Consider the following 18,205-nt stretch of genomic DNA (forward strand, 5'->3'; position numbering starts at 1 on the left):
TTTTTTACCTATCATATCCCAGATCTGTTCAAATGGGTTAAGATCGGGGATCTTTGGGGGTCATTGCATCATTTGAATAACTCCAGTAATTTTTCTATACATTGGATGAGTGTTTGGGGTCATTGTCTTGTTGGTAGTTGTATATTTTACTAATAATACGCAGACCACTGGATTTATCATGAATATCTGATGGTGATTACATTTGTCCATGGTTCCATCTATTTTACAAATATCTCCTGTCGCCTCAGCAGAAAAACTTACCCAAAACCGTCACACTGCCTCCCCATGCTACATAGGAGGTACTGTACATTGAGGTAGGTATTTTTCGACCTTGTGCTGCTGGACGTACAACATACACTTTGAAGAAAGTATCTCAAAATTAGACTCATCCATCCATAACAACCAAATATTCCATTCTTGTTGAGTCTTCTTGATACTGTGGATCTGACACTTTGTCATTTGGTACATGGTCGTTTATCTCATGCTTGAGATCAGTGGCAGACTTCTTTTTGTTTCGAAAGCAGCATAAACGAAGATGATACTTAACATCAGTATCATTCAGTTTAGGTGTTCTGCCTCTTCCTTTCCTATTTTAAAATTTACTTGTCTCGATCTCACGATCTAGCGGGTACTTAAAAGTCTTTGGAGAGCATTTCAAGTGTTCACGACTTTGTCAGAAAGTCCAACCAGGATCACGTAAAGCTTTTATATAAACTCCCTCACCTACTGGCAATTCTCCACGTTTTTTTGGGTCATGGCATGACAACAAAACTTAATATATAGTGTTAAACACTGTCTTTTTCAAGGTTTTTTTGTGAAGTGCCATTCATTGAAGTGCTATATAATATATGCAATTGTAGCATATACTGGTACCATATGCTAGCTCCTTTCTAGCTTCTTTCTATATACTTAAGACACTACATGAGGTATTATGACAGTTATTTCAGACCTTTAATAAGTGTACTCATTCAAGTAGAACCTTTATGACATGTTCTTAACACAAGCTGTAATGAATTTACCGTTATAGTTGATTTTGATACCTATGTTTGTTTCATTATAGTTTTTATGCGTTTTTTTTTATATTGTTAGATGAGTATTATGCAAGTCCCCCTGTTCTTTAAACTTGTAGAAGATTTTTGAGAATAAGAATAACTAATATATGTTGACGAAAGCATTTCAAATATTGCTGCCAAGTGAATTTCCGGTTATTTGACAGTAATACGTTAAAACAAGTAGCATAATAAATTAGAGACTCGTCCGAAATAGGTTATAATACGTAACAAAGCATGTGGAGATTCTAAAAAAAATAAGTATTCTTGCTCCTGCTTATTCATTTGTCAATAGATATGAGTGAAGCATTACCATAGTGTTAAAATTTACATTCTCTAATGGTATGGAATAATTAGCCCCATAAAGTTGAAAGAATGACAAAATATTCTCTTGTTCTTACACTTTTGCACATTACTATAAGAACTGTCGGTACGTTTACAACTCAAAATTAGAAACATTTGAATTAACCAATAAATTCACTCTATCGCGACAATCCTACATTAATATCCACAAATCAAGAGTCATACAAAAATACTTAAAACTTCGAATGGTCATTGGTGGTTATTTCAATTTTCATGCCTCATTGTTGAAATGTGGCATCCAGAGAAAAAAACAAACACCTGCTACCTGAAATATTTTTATGCAAGTCATCGAAAGTTAATCCACAGTCTCAGTGAACCATCTTATTAATCTGTTGGATTTACTTCTAATGACGATGAAAGTTTTAAAATTGAAACTTCGACTAAAATAAAATAAAAAATACAATGCAATTCTTTTTCTATATAAGTTCACTAGAAGTTTTACTTACTAGCCACAAATCGATTTTAACTGCCTGTAGGAAATCTAATTCAATCACAATAAAGTTACATTTGAAAGTCTACTCATTAGTTTTACAACATTTTTACTCAGTAGAATAATTCTTTTGTATCTGGAGAAACCTATGCGGAGAAGCACAGCAGGCCCTACTCCAGCATGGGGATATATTCCTTGAGTAAGCAGTGTTGGGCACATGCGTATTGGAGGAACTCAATACTTTATAGGAATATTAGGGGTACAGGAATTTCAACTGCATTAAATCTCCGTTAGATGCTTATATGTTGATGTTTTTTACATATACTGTAAATGAAAAGCCCTAACTATACGGTATTATATATAAAGTAAAAGTATAAAATCCTATAATAAAATTCATATGAAATATCCTGCATCTGTAAATGAAAATATGTTAAATAAAGTAATCCAGTACTGAGTATTAATGTAACACTCATCTAGGAATGATGAAGGCAAAGACCTTCATTATTACACCTTTCACCTCTGATTTCTTTAGCGACATTCAGAATATTTGTAAGTTCCTTCTCAACCATTGGAAAGCCTTTAAAATTATTCAAGACTTTAGGCTAAAGATGATATATCATGCATTTATGGTTGACTCTATCACCTGTTGATATCCATACAGTCTTTAATGTTTTAAGCTATCTAAAAACACTAAAGTTTACACCTTGAGGCCCAGCATGGCCAGGTGGTTAGGGCGCTCGACTCGGAATCTGAGGGTCGCGGGTTCGTATCCCCGTCGCGCCAAACATGCGCGCCCTTTCAATCATGGGGGCGTTATAATGTTACGGTCAATCCCACTATTCGTTGGTAAAAGAGTAGCCCAAGAGTTGGCAGTGGGTGGTGATGACTAGATGCATTCTCTTTTGGCTTACACTGCTAAATTAGGGACAGCTAGCACAAATAGCCCTCGTGTAGCTTTATGCGAAATTCAAAACAAACAAACAAACAAACGAAATTGGGTTGCACATCGGTAGACATTCTTTGTATAGTAAGACTTGAAGGCCTTTATTACTACTTGATCCATGGCTGCAGAATGGATGTCACATTGAGAGGTAATTATCTCCACATTAAGAGATTGGCTGAAATGCAGTGTGCCAGGGTAATGGACAGGAGCATTATACAAAACTAACAGCACCCTAAATTCGAGGTTCTTTGTCAAGTATTCTTTAATCTCATGCATAAAATGATTGTGCAGCCAATTGTTGAATAGCATCCTAGTTACTCAAGCCTTTTTTACTTGAACATCAAACAACCGGCAAATATCGCTTATTATTTCCTTTTAATATGCATGGGTTTGTAGAGCAATACATTAATACAGGCTTGCGTTTAAAGTCACTCAATGCGTTCCTGCAAAATGAAAAGAAGTGATTCTATCCTTAAAGGCCTTAAATCAGAATGTTATCTTCTGATCCTTGATGATGTATGTCCTCTTGCCCTTCTTCGTACAAAAGATCCTTGTCTAAACTGCATTAAACACGTGTTTAAATCTAGAAAACCAGCGTTTACTTGCTCAAAACTCACTGGCAGTACTTCCACCTTCATTCGCGGATTCAAATTCCCGTCACACCAAACATGTTCGTCCTCTCAGCCGTGGGTATGTCATAATGTGACGGTCAATCCCACTATTCGTTGGTAAAAGAGTAGCCCAAGAGCTGGCAGTGGGTGGTGATGACTAGCTGTCTTTCCTCTAGTCTTATACTGCTAAATTAGGGACGGCTAGCGCAGATAGCCCTCGTGTAGCTTTGCGCGAAATTCAAAACAAACCATCAGGAACTCCTGATGAAAAATAAAATAAAAAAACTTGAAAATGAGAAAGTAATAATGATAATTCGAGCATATGCTTATGAATTTTTACTTACAGCTATCGAAACATCCGTAAAAGAGTCTAAAATTCCTCAGGAAATTTAAAGGAACGTGTTGCTAAAGCATTTTATGTGTTAATAATCATCATATATTTCAGTTACCTGTTGAAGATTATAAATATGAAAGAAATTTAACCCTAAACTTTGAATGAAATGAAAAGTGCACATCAAACTACATTCCATTAGAGGTTTTATTTCCAAGTCACCATTTAATTTCATGTACCCAACTGGGTCATCTGGGAAGGCATTTACCAGTGTTTTCCATGTCATTTACTGAAGTCTTTTTTTTATAATCCAAAATAAAACACCAGAATGATAGATGTTTTATTTCTTATTAAATGTTTTCCGTTTATTTAAGTATATTATTCATGGCTAAGTCAAAAGAAAATTTCCTTGGACTTCATTCTATTGCAAAAATATTGACTTGGATGTTAACTTGTATTTTTATCATATTCATAATATTTATTAATTTAATACAATATAATGTATTTCCTCTAAAATAAGTATCACGAATAAAGGTTACGTGTGTAGCCAGATATTATATTAACTTAAACATTTACTGTCTTTCCTTTATGTTCAGGTAAATTTCTTGGCCGTCCAGTAGACTGGATGGATTCTCAATGTGAAGAAATTGACTTGTGGAGAATGATGCTACAACAACCTGGTTTGTGGATTGAAAGATCACTACCTCTTCGATCGACTATGATGAGTAGGAAATTCTGATGGATATGTTTCAATGACTACATACTCTTTAGTGATTATACTGAGGTGTTGGAGAACTTTGCGGATGTGACCATGGAATTGTTTTTTAGTATGTGTGAGTTTGATAGGTTTTTTCAAAGACTTCAAACCTACATTCAATAAAGGAAAACATTACATTCAATACTTTTTCTATAATATTTAATGTTTTCATAATGTGCTTTGTGGCACTTAGGTAAGTCGATAATAAAACCTTCTTGTGTATAGTGTCTTTCTCCAATATTGTGTACACTATGCTTATCTATTGTGTTTCATAATGAAATCAGTTTAGTTTTTGAAACTTTTAATCACCATGTAGGTATTTAAAGAACTTTATTGGCTATGTACTAAAGGGAACTGGTGGAAGGAAAACATTTACCAAGATCAAAGTAAATAAAGTGAAAACATTTACTGTGAAGCCCAATTCATTAAATATTGCACAATTATTGTACACTGGGTATTGAATTTATTATAATCCTGTATCCTTTACACTAGAAAAAGATGTAAAAAAACTGTTTTAAACTATATATCAAGCTTCAAGACAAACTAAAATAATGTGCAAATATTTAGCCAAAATTGACAATACCTTTTATACCGTTTCTGGTAAACAAGTATCATTCCAACATAAATATACCTTTACGTATAACATTTAATACCAAATTGATGTCTCTGTTTGTTTGATTGTTTGTAGTTAAGTGCAAAGCTACACAATGTGATATCTGTGCTGTGCCAATCGTAAGAAACGAAACAAAGTTTTTACTTTTATAAGACTATATATGATGTACTGCTGTGCCACTGTGAAGTTTGGCGCTCTTATAGACACAATAACTACTGTTATATGACATTACTTATAAAACTGATGCGCTGACAGACGAAAATCACTTCCGTTATACAACATAATCTATCAAACTGACAGACATAACGACTATCTTTACATTACATGCTTTATCAAAGTGATCTGGCAAATATAATAATTACCTTAAATGACAACAATTTAAAAACTTAAGCGCTAGCAAACGTAACGTTCACCTTTATGTGACATTAGTTATGAAACAGAAGTGCTGAAAAACGTAATAACTCTATACATCCCAGTACTTATCAAACTGATGCACTGACAAACATAATGACTCCCTTTATATGATATTACCCGTAAAACTGGTGCTTTAACAGGCATAATGACTACTCTAAATGATGCTTGGACAAAAATTCCTACCTTGACGTAACGTTACTTATTAAATTGATGGCCACCCTTATATGTTGTTGTTTGTCAAACTGATGTTGTGACAGACATTACAAATGAAACTAAGTTGACAGACATAGTAACTACTTTTATGCACTACGTATCCAACTGATGTGCTGACAGATAAAGTGATGATGTAGAGGACGTCGAAGCAATGTACATGTAGAGTGCGCTTTTAAAGTGGAAACCGTTCACAGCTTCAGTTAATTTTTTGAAATTGTGTAAATATGAAACGTTGATTTTAATTATTTATTAAATTATAATGATTACATTTATATGACATTAGTTATTATACTTATGTTTTGACATACATAACATCCACCCTTATTTGATGCTGCTTATGATGTTTATTTGTTTTTAATTTTCGCACAAAGCTACACGAGGGCTATCTGCGCTAGCCGTCCCTAATTTAGCAGTGCAAGACTAAAGGGAGGGCAGCTAGTCATCACCACTCACCACCATCTCTTGGGCTACTTTTTTACCAACAAATTGTGGGATTAACCATCACTTTATAACGATTCCACCGCTGAAAGGGCAAGCATGTTTGGTGTTACAGGGATTCGAACTCACAACCCTCAGATTACAAGTCAAGCACTCTAATCACCTGGATGTGCTGGGTCTGACATTACTTATAAAACTGATTATCTGACAGACATAATGACTACTCTTATATGACATCACTTATCAGACGTTTCGTCTGACATAATGATTTCCTTTATATGACATCGCTTGTATAATCGATTTAACATACTAACTACCTTTATATGGGATTGTTTATCAAACAATGTGTTGAAAGACAAAATGAATACCCTTATATGACATCTCTTATGAAAATGATGTGCTAACTGACATAATAACTACTTTAATATGACATTATCAATCTGATTCGATGAAAGACAGTTACTAAATTTCTCTGAAGCTTATAAAACTGGTAATGTGACAGACAGTGTTACTTATTAATCCGAAAATCTAAGACATAAATTCACGAGAGACAAAGTGGCTTCCCCTACATGACTTTACTCATAACACTGATGTGCAGACAGCCATATTATACCTACTCCTATTTATCATTACTTGTCAAATTAATAGTTTAACAGGCATTATGACAATCTTTCTATGATATTGCTTATAAAACAGGTGTGGTGACAGAAATAACGAATACATTTTATGATATTGCTTATCAAACTGACATGCTGACAGACTTAACGACTACATTTATATCTCATTAGTTATGAACTTGATGCTTTAAGACATATATTACCTACCCTAATATGACATTACTTATCGAATTTTAAACTTTCCCACATAACGACTACCCGAAAGTGACGTTCCTTATCAAAGGGATGTGCTGACAACATATTGACTACTCTTATGTGTCATTACGTATCAAAATAATGTTTTTACGAACATTATGGCTACCTTTATATCACATTACTTACGAAACTGGTGCACCGAACATGATCTCTACCGTTATACGGCATTACTTATCAAAACGGTGTTTCGATAGATATAAAACTACCTTTATATAATTATTTATCAAACTGACGTGCTGACAGACATAATGGTAACCTATATATCAAGCTAATGAATAGACATAAATAATTACTACCTCTATATAACATAACTTATGAAACTAATCCTTTGACAGATATAATGACTGTCTTTAAATTACATTACTTATCATACTGATGCTCTTATAAACATAATGGCTATCCTGATATGAAATTACTTATAAAAATTGATGTTGACAATATAAAGACTACCTGTTAATAACATTACATATCAAAATAATGCTTTAATAAACATAATATATCACATTTCTCATGAAACTGTAGAAATGAAAGACAGTGATTACCTTTATACAACATTACTTATAAAACTGATGCTTTGAACGACATAATGACTACCTTTGTAAATTACTAGTAGACCAGGAAAATAGTTGCGATCAAATTAGTATCCTTATTACAAGTGCCTTTTCAAATATTAGGTTTTTAGAATTATACAACGAATGATAACTTCTTCATTAAAGTGAATATCAGCGTGGAATTTATCACATTTATTTATATTACACTCTTCCTTAGCTTGAATTTTTAAAAATTAAAAAAATCTTTACCAGTTGTTTTGTTACCAGTCTAATTATCATTAACGAAGGCACTAATTAAAATTGATTGCCTATATCTCATTAACGTTGCATAAAATTTGCAATTTTTATTTAAAATTACGAGGATGCTCATAAAGAGCATGTGTATCAATTTTCATATTGTTTTACCATTCCCAAATAAAGTTATGATGTTTAAATAGTTTATATTATGGATTTCTTTATCCCTACTATATTAATTATGCATATGACATGTACAACTAAAAGTGTACTTTCAGAGATTGCGACATCATACTTTGTTTTGTGCTCAACTTGAATAAGGAGTGTTTAACAGTTTCCTCAGCATGTAATTTTTCCCTATTTTTAGCACAAATGCAGTTTATCTGATCGTGCAACATAGGATAAATACTTACACTTCTCCCTACACAATAAGAACTTTAACTGATTTGCCTTTAAATGCTTTAGGAGCTGAAAGTACTAAAAGCATATTCCTCAAAACGTTGGTTTACAATATGAATACGCCCCCCGCTAGTACAGCGGTAAGTCTACGGATTTACAACGCTAAAATCAGGGGTTCCATTCCCCTCGGTGGGCTCAGCAGATAGCCCGATGTGGCTTTGCTAAAAGAAAACACACACAGTGTATGAATATATCTCACATTTATCTTGTCAGTTATATACTACAGTATTCAAGAGTGGCAAACAAGATTCCTGTCCATATTTAAAAATAACTTTATATTTGCGTATTTGTTACTTAAATATTTCCAAAAATTCATAAACACGGTGATTGAAAGATAAGACAATTTTTCAACCATTATTCTTCAAGCATAGCAAGTGCAAGGCGAAAGTCCATACTACAACCATCAACACGATCATACATTGTTCCATTAAACATAAAATGTGATTTTCTGGCTACAAATTATCATTTATCATTATAACATTAGTCAAACATGAACAAATGAATTAAATTGTAAGCTTATTTTTTAAATTGACTGTTATGGCAAAAGATTTAAAAGATTATAGGAAATCAAGAAAGTTAGTCAAACATGAAATTAGAACATCAAAAAGAATGTATGAAAAAAAGGTTGACTGAAAATGTAAAACTTAAAGGTGAAGATTTCTGTAAATACATTAAAGATAAAAAACAATGTAAGGATTGAGATATGGCCCTTTATGAATAAAGAAAGGTTTTTACCTGATGATTTTGAGATGGCTGAGTTATTAAATTTTGCTTTTTCTTCTGTTTTTACTCATGAAGATTTAAATAGTATTCCACATATTAAACAGCTGATAACTGGAAACAATATGGCTGCATTAATTCTAACTTTATTAAGGTGTATTTGTTTGGAATTAAGCGTGAAGCTACATAATGGGCTATCTGTACTCTGCCCACCATGGTTATCGAAACCAGGTTTCTAGCAATGTGAGTCTGTAGGTATACCACTGTACAACTGGGGAAGGGGGCTAAGCTTTTTACGAGAAAATTGGGAACTTTGAGTCTCCTGGGCCAGATAACAATTCCTCAAGGGTTGTCAAGGAGGTTAAGGATTGGATATGTGAACCACTTGCTACGATTTTTTCTAAGTCCTTGAATAGCGGGCAGGTGCCAAAGGATTGGAAATTAACTAATGTTACTCCTTTTTTTCAAGGGAATAAAAATTGCCCAGTAAATATAGACTTATTAGTCTTACATCAGTTGTAGGAAACGTTTTAGAAAGTCTTGTAAAATACACTTTTCAAAGTCATTTAACAAAGTTTATAATTTTATTTGATAGTCAACACGGTTTTACTAATGGAAAATCTTACCATCTTACAAACATTTTGACATTCTTTGAAAAGATTACTACTTATATAAATGAAGATAAGGATGTAGATTTGAGATTTTCATAAAACGTTTGACAAGGTATTGTATAAAAAGGTTTGTAAAAAAATTATATCTTTAGGTGTATGGGACAAGTCAACTTTACAAATAAAAAGTGTCTGAGTGGAAGAGAGTAGAGGGTTGTTATAAATGAAGTTCTGTCAGATTGGACTAATGTCACAAGTCTCTTAAGCTATTCAAGCAGTGTGCTGTTGCTTGTGGTAGGGCAAATATGATTTTAGGTTGTATGTACAGAAATATCGAATACAAGTCTAAAGGAGTTATAATTTCATTGTATAGGTTACTGGTTGGACCACATTTGGAATATTCTCTTGAGCTCCTTATCTTAGGAGGGATACCGAATTTTTCAAAAGGGATCAGAGGAGGGTTACTAGAATGGTGTCTGGAATGGAAGTTTTGTCATACGAGAAGATATTAAGATATCTGAAATCGTTTTCTTTTGAAAACAAAAAAGAAGAGTTAGAAAGAACCTGATTGAGGTGTTTAAGATCGCAAAGGAAAATGATAATGTTGTTGCATCATAATTTTTTTTCTCAATAGCGAGAACAATAGAACAAGGGGACCGAATCCTAAATTTAAGCAGAGTAGGGAATGTCTTCAGTTTTATATTTATAATAGGATGGCTGGCTTCTGGAATGGGTTGTCTTCGAATGCTGTGTGAGCAATAAATTTAAGTGAGTTTAAAAGAAAGCTTCAAAACTATATGAATGAAAAGAACTGGGTTTAATAATTTTATTTTTTTAATTTATTTATTAAAAACATTAGTTTGGAGAATGGAACAGCTGAGATGGACCAAAACATCTTTTGTTATCCATAAGTATTATGTTAAATTAAACATAATTAAAGTGTATACTCTAAAAAGTTTACATTATCAGTACTATAAAACTATATTTTACTACCTTTGGACTTATTGTTATGCAGAATTACAAAAAGGAGCTGTCCACAATGCCACCATTTCTTGGAATGACCCTGCAGGCTTCGTATGTATATTTATGTATTAAATACACTGCCCTGTAGAATAAAATTTTGTCGATCTTAATGCCATGAGTTCCTTTTGTCAAAAAACACCGATTTCCTCAGCGATCTAGAGTTCGTATTTTTAAAGTGATTATTCTACTGAAAATTAAGGCATATTATATGGTGTCGATATTTCGTTTAGAAGAATACCTAAGCGACTGGATTTTGTTCCACAATAAATCATTCGTATTAGTTTATATGTTCAAATGTTAATATCTAGGTTGAAGTCTTAGGTTAAAAGTATTTGTAAAATCATCATGTGTGTGTGTGTGTAAATTGTAACGTGAGGCTATAGTAAGTTAACATTTTCCTAAGCTGAAAATGATAAATACCTTCTTCCTCTCACCCAAAGCTATCTTGACCTTAATTTCCTATTTACGTATTATTAGAAAAAGTTTTCGCTAATAGAGTACTAGTTTATTTTCGCGCCATTTCAGAATATGTGCATATCATGTGACTACCCTCCATTAATCATACTGCGCCACCTGTACTTACACAATTCTCAATTTCGGGAATTAGTAGTTACACACCAAAACACTCGCATATCAGTAGGGAAAGTGAACGAGAGGGAGTAAGCATCTAGCGAAAATAATTTCCATGTAGGAAAAATGTTAACTTTCGAAACCATACTACCACCTCTCACGTAAAGGTAGAATCCCACATTGAAAAGGTGGAGGGGCCAATGAAGACACAACGGTATTCAAATAAGCAGATAACAACCATCTGAAAAGAACAGTTATGCCAAATGAAGAAAGTGAGTCATATCTGTGAAGTATAGCACTACGTTTGGAACAGGTATGTTCCTCACTCACTAATGAAACGGCAATATATATGTATGCAGGGTGAAATGTATGAGACAAGCACCATATATTTAAAAGAAAGATGTACAGCACTTTGCTTTGAGGCAGTGCAGTATAACTATGAAGTGAAACAGCACAGAATGACATATAAAATGTCTTATCCAAAGACATGTGTATCAAGAGAAGAGTTTTGGGGCAATCTGGAGCATGTTCACTGTCTAGGATATTGGTAGCAATATGAACGTTCTTCCCCAGGGAAAGCGACATAAATAAGCAGAGTTATTTTATTAATTAGCTCGTTCTCAACAGATGGTGCATTATTTATTCACATATGCCATAGATCATACTATGCGATATAGAAAGCAGAAATGAGGGACTGGACAAAAGTGATGAAGTTTGGTGGGTTTTGATAAAATATATCTGCGGTTCTTGAAAAACTGACCTATACAGACGTCAGAGCAAGGTCTGCTGCTCCAATAATGGTCAAAGCAAAGGTATGTGTCAGTCAATATGGAGCAACTAGCAAGACACAACAAGGAGTGGCCTGAATGTTGGAAATGGCACTGGAGACTAGTCTTCTACATGAAGTTCTCTCCAATCCTGACCAATTGCATCCACTCCCAGAGCTAAGGGGTGTGGAGCAGAAGATCAAAAGGAATGTAGTTAAGCATTTCAGCAAGTAGTAAACACATCTATATTTGGTGTTTCTAGGCAAGAACACACCTACTGAAATACTTCAGAATGAAGAGGCCACTCCTTTGGTAGAACTTGTTTGGAATGAAAGAAGAGGCAAACCACCAGGTTCATAAAACACATACCAGGACTTGATTTCCATTTGTTTGGTGATAATATGTAATAAAAGTGGAGTTGCTGGAATAAATCTTCACAACTCGCTCTTGAAGAAGAGTGAGAAAATGAGACATAACCCAAGAAACAGCCAAAAGTACGAGAAAGTGGATATAAAATGTAGTTTCCATGACTAACTAGTGCCCTGAAATCTCTCTAGATGACTCCCCTGGAAAATACATCTTGTCACTCATAACTATAGAGCCCTAGAGAAATAAGAAGAATGAAGGTAAGAACGAGATCACCTGAAATATGGTAAGAGGAATAAGGGATACAAGAAACTCGACCCAGTGAAGCTTGGTTGGATCAGCCAAACGAGTCAAATGAAATCCCAGAGAAGACATGAAAGAATGCAGCCTCACCACATCAACTCTAGACTCCAAAAACTCAGAACTGCTCTCAAGATGTTTCACACTCACTGCATGAAGAAATGTCTCCTTACCCAACAATATAATGACCAGATATTGAGACAGTAAAAGCGCTACTAAATGAGCCAGAGTAGAACCTAAAAGAGTCCTGAGTTCACCAGCAAAATGATCAGGTGACTCGCAAAAGATTTAACACAGCTACTCTAATGAGGAAATAATACACAAAAGGGTGGTCAGGGCAAGACAAACTGAGATGGGTTAAACAGGTTCAAAACCTCGAATTCGAGTTTCACAGGGGGAGAAGAGGATACAGACGTTGGGAATATAAAATGGTTTCGAAGCCCGTTAGTAACACACAGAATATTGGTCAAACAACCAGATGTGGGGCATATCTGCACCCAACAGCAATTGATCAGGAAAATGTTGAGCATGAACTCGGATGTTGGGTGAAGGAAAAAACATAGTAATCAGAACGAGATTATTCACCCAACAAGGAAAGAGAGGTATCAAGGACTAAAGGTAAAACATTTAAAATTTGACGTACAGGAGTGGTGAGGTTGGCAAACTCTTCTTACTATCAGGCTTGTGTGATTGACAAAAAGGCTGGGGCCAGAAAAAATGAGAGTTCAAGTTTAAACTGAGGAATGACTCAGTTTAATCAATCACAATAAAAAAGCAAGCACATGTCAATTGAGAGAGAGGATTGTGCCAAAGTTATACAGAAAGCTACCTGTGCAAGTATAGGAAGTGCAATATGATTGGTGCAGGGTAGTAACATGATAATCGCGTTCTAAAGTTGCACGAAAATAAAGGGACATAATAGACTGATGCACTACTAGCGAAATATTTGTTGTATTCATTGAAAAACACTTATTGTGATTGATTCATTGATTGATTGGATTGGATTAAAATTGGTATGCAATTGATACCTTCTGGAGCTCCGTCTAATTAGTATTATTTTGATTAGCATTTTATTTTTGTGACTCAGTGGATATAGTATTCTTCAATATCAGCAATTATTACATCTCATGTGGTTCCTGGTAAGTGCAATTTCCTTCCAGGTAAGCCACAGATAAGTTAAGCTGCACTTTCAAAACTGTGTTAGTCCTTTTTAGGACTATCTTTTGCAATATTTTTTGTTTTTGTTTAAAGTTGTCTCTTAAAGCATACAAATTAAGCAGGGAACAATGAAAAAAGAACATGGCTTGGCGGGACTTCAAGATCAGCAGGGCCAACTCTCACCCCTCCAGAAAGCTTGACCATTGTCAGACAGGCAGTAAATAAAGCTATTGACATGACTTCGCCGTCATCAGATTAAGAATTAGAAACTTCTCTGCCAACCACAAGCTTCGTTCAACAGAACGACACCATTACAGAACAGGTGACAAGTCCCAGCACAAAAGAACAACCTGCGAATGACAAGGTCAATAATAAGAAGCAGAACTCTCCTCCCTCAAGCAAAGCCCCACCTACATAGCAAGGACACAACGATTATATCACGTAGCACAGTGACACAACATCTGAACCAAAACAAGTCTCCTCAAGGCCACCTCCTTGGAAGGAGTCCCTGCTGATTTACGTCAACCAGATATTGCGAAAACAATAAACACCTTCCCAGGAATATAATTCTCAGAAGAAGACTGCCGAAGGGAGGTATAGTAACCAAGTGTACTATTTCCGAAGATTATGCTTGAATCTTAAAACCATGGCTACCATCGGCATTCAGTGGTCACAAGATCTCACGTCCCAAGTGCACCGCCAATGAAAAGATATTTAGTAATCAGAGGAATCCCCACCGACATTTAGATTAATGAAATCCGGGAGGAGCTCCTACTTTTCAGTATTGAACAAGTCACGATTGAAAGAATTATGTCATTTAAAACAGGTCTAATCACACCAGTAATAAAACTCTCTTTACAGGACCAAAAACAAACTGAAAGTCTCATTACTCAAGGGATCTTCCTTTGGTTCAACAAATATACCATTGAAGCAATTAAATCGAGTCCTGCTGCAGCTGTGCTACAATGTTACAACTGCTAGAGGTTCGGACCCACCCGCGCGAGGTGTAAAGCTACACCACGGTGCGTTAGGTGTGGAGGTTTACATAATGTTAGTCAACGTGGACGACCTCGTTTAGAGACAATAATATTACTTATATGAAACATTATAAATAAAGCATCTCAATAAAAAACAATGTAAAATCATACTGGTCATTAGGCATACAAAACGAAGCATTGTTGTTGTTGTTTTGGAATTTCGCACAAAGCGTAAGAAAGAGGCGGAGGATATTGAAAACTTAATGTATTTCTCTTAGGGAAAGAACACGTCATAAGCGAAGTCAGTGCTCTGCTGACGGAACTATGTGACGCCACAGAGTAAAACGCTGAGTGGTGGGAAAATCTGAAAACCAGAACAGCGTCTGAGGTCCAATATCTAGGAATAAAAACAGCAAAAACAAGCAGAAATAGAATACACACATTAGAACGGCAACTTAGAGGAATAGCAAGATTTGCAAATGGAGACACAAACTTCATGGAATCAACAGAATTACTAAAGCATAAACTTGACCAATCATATAGTGAGAGACTAGAAAGTCTAAAAGTAAGAACAAGCATAAAAGATATAGAAAACGAAAAAACATTCAACGGTAATTTCTATAAACAGCTCAAAAGCAAACTAAAGAAATCAACAATCAGTGAACTTAAAAATAAAGAAGGCCAGATAGTTACAGATAAAAAAGGAATAAGTAAAATAGTCACAGATTACCATACAGAATTATGCAGTACCAAGAAAATAGATGACAGTAAATGAGAAGTCACAAAACATCTCCCAACACTTCCACCTGAAGCAGAGAATCTAGCTAAACCTTTAACAACTACAGAAGTAAAATCGACTATGCGAAGCTTAGGAAAGAAAAAAAGCCCCGGGTCCAGAGGGACTCCCAGTTGAGTTCTATGGACGGTTTTGGGACATAACAGAAACACCTAATGTAACAATGTTAAACAGTAGTCTTACAAACAATAATTTATCTCCCTTCTTCATGAAGGTATAATCAGCTTGCAGTGTTAAAAAGATTATTCGGATCTAATCAAAGATTACAGACCTCATACGCTCAGGAACGTTGATTATAAAATATTCACAAAATGTATATACTTTAGAATAATAAGCGTACTAAATACTTTAATTAAATCAGCACAGACAGCAGCAGTTCCGGGAAGAAACATTTTATTTAGTGTCAACATGCTCCGGGACATAATACAAATATCACACAGCAAGGGCTCTCCTACTTGTATGATTCAATTGATCAGGAGAAAGCCTTTAATAGAATAGACCATAGCTTTTTATTTTATGTACTAGAAAAATACAGATTTCCACAAGAATTAATAGCTTGGATCCAACAAATATACAAAAATGTCACAAAAATAAATGTTAATTTTAAAGTAGAATCGAAGTAAGACAAGGATGTCCCCTTTCCCTTACTCTCTATGTGTTAGTGATTGAATGTTTACTATGTAGTGTTAACTTAGATACGAAAATAGGAAAAGTACATATTCCAGGGAATTACGCCACTCAGCAAAATGGCTTGCACATGCTGATGACGTAAACTTGACATTAATCACAAAAAACTCAATAACACAGAGTATGAATGCACTAAACACATTCTGTAGCGCAAGTGGCGCCAAAATAAATTTGTTTTGAATTTCGCACAAAGCTACTCAAGTGCTATCTGTGCTAGCCGTCCCTAATTTAGCAGTGTGAGGCTAGAGGGAAGGCAGCTAGTCATCACCACCCACCGCCAACTCTTGGGCTACTCTTTTACCAACGAATAGTGGGATTGACTGCACATTATAACGTCCCCACGGCTGAAAGAGCGAGCATGTTTGGCGCGACGGGTTATGCGAACCCGCGACCCTCAGATTACGAGTCGCACGCCTTAACACACTTGGCCATGCAGGGCCCCAAATGCAGAAATCAAAAGGTTTCTGGCTGGAAAGATTGATCAAAAGTCTCATAAAAATACTAGGCGTCTGATCAGGTCCCTACGACTCAATAAGCTATAACTGACAATTAAGAATAAAAATAATAGCAGAAAAGATAAAAAAAATGTAAAGACATTGACTTATCCTTAATAGCAAGAGCACAGATCATGAAACAATTAATATACCCCAGAAAAACATATTTAGATAGAACACTACTCCCAAGGGAAACAAATTACAAAAGAATAAACAAAATAAGATACAGTTTTATATGGAACTATAGGCCGAACGTCTAGCCAGAGAAATAGTAAACCTCTCGATCAACTAATGAGGTTTGGGTTTACCCAATTTCAAAAATTATCTTATAGTATCTAGAGTCAATAACATGTGCAAAATCATGGGGTCTGAGCACAACTGTGCATTGCTTTACAACTACATAGTTGAGTTCAATGCCAAAAACTTCGCAAGTGTAGTCAAACCACAGGCACTGCGTGCAGAAAAATCACCTGCCAACCTAAGAAAAACAATAGATACGACAAAAAAGATAATGAAAGAACACCCAAGAATTAAATTATATGACATGACAATAGATAAGATATATAAAACCATAAATGAAAAAACAAAGGCAAAAATAGTAATAGAAACCTACAAATAAATTGGAAGACTGTGTGGACCACAACAGGTAATAGGAAAATAGAAGCAAAACGAAGAGGATTGAACTATAAAATAGCACACAACAAGTACACGAGACAGATTAAATAGACAAAAATCAACAATAACAAATAAATGCTCGTATTGCCAGTGCATAGAAACAGCACCTTCTACGACTGTGTGTATTTACTGAAAAAAAAAAAAAAATCTGGAATATTCCATACCAGTATGATCGATTACACTACGGTCCTATTTAATACCCTCTCCCAGTGAAAAATAATCAGTTAGTAAATTTAAATATCAGATCTGGTCCGCAAGATGTAAACCAGTATATGAAAACATAAAGGAAAGTGTTCCGGTTGTTACGAAATGAATAAGAGCAAACACCAGAATAAGGCTAAACATCGACCAACGTTGATTAACGGAGGAGTTTATCAAGAGATGAGTCGTGGATATTTGAGAAAAAGGGTGGATTTATCGATCTAAAGTTCTGAATTCACTACATCGAAACATACATTACTTCCTGACTTCAAGTGGACGATGAAGAAAATACCCACGGCGGACCAACTAACGCTATAGGTGCAAGCCTGGTAAATGAGTGTTTTTGTGTACTTAACCTGTGAAGATGCAAGGACAAAAGGCTCGTAGACCGTAAAAATAGTGACTTTGACTGCACAGGCTAATTTGTGTGTTGTGTTTCCCAAATATGCTTTCTATCATAAAGATAAAAAACAGGAAAACCAGAGACGACTAGAACAAGGAATCACCAGTACAAAGTCCCGAAGAATGACGTTACCCAAAGTAAGAAATTTTTTAATATTAATTGATTATGACTGTAGTCGCAGG

At 34.9% G+C, this 18,205-nt stretch overlaps 2 protein-coding genes across 2 annotated transcripts in view; one reads left to right on the forward strand and one right to left on the reverse strand.

The window, feature by feature from the left end:
- LOC143229158 (uncharacterized) overlaps nt 1-8,026 on the forward strand; it is a 72,835-nt gene extending 64,809 nt beyond the window's left edge. Inside the window, exon 9 of the mRNA XM_076461066.1 lies at nt 4,324-8,026. Within this exon, the coding sequence (XP_076317181.1) occupies nt 4,324-4,466 (143 nt within the window). The 3' untranslated portion in view covers nt 4,467-8,026. The remainder of the gene's footprint in view (nt 1-4,323) is intronic.
- Nucleotides 1-18,205, reverse strand: part of LOC143229159 (ELMO domain-containing protein 3-like) — a 146,997-nt gene that overhangs the window by 7,690 nt on the left and 121,102 nt on the right. The window lies entirely within an intron of this gene.

The sequence above is a fragment of the Tachypleus tridentatus genome, chromosome 10 (assembly GCF_004210375.1).
Source record: "Tachypleus tridentatus isolate NWPU-2018 chromosome 10, ASM421037v1, whole genome shotgun sequence".
Classification (NCBI taxonomy): domain Eukaryota; kingdom Metazoa; phylum Arthropoda; class Merostomata; order Xiphosura; family Limulidae; genus Tachypleus; species Tachypleus tridentatus.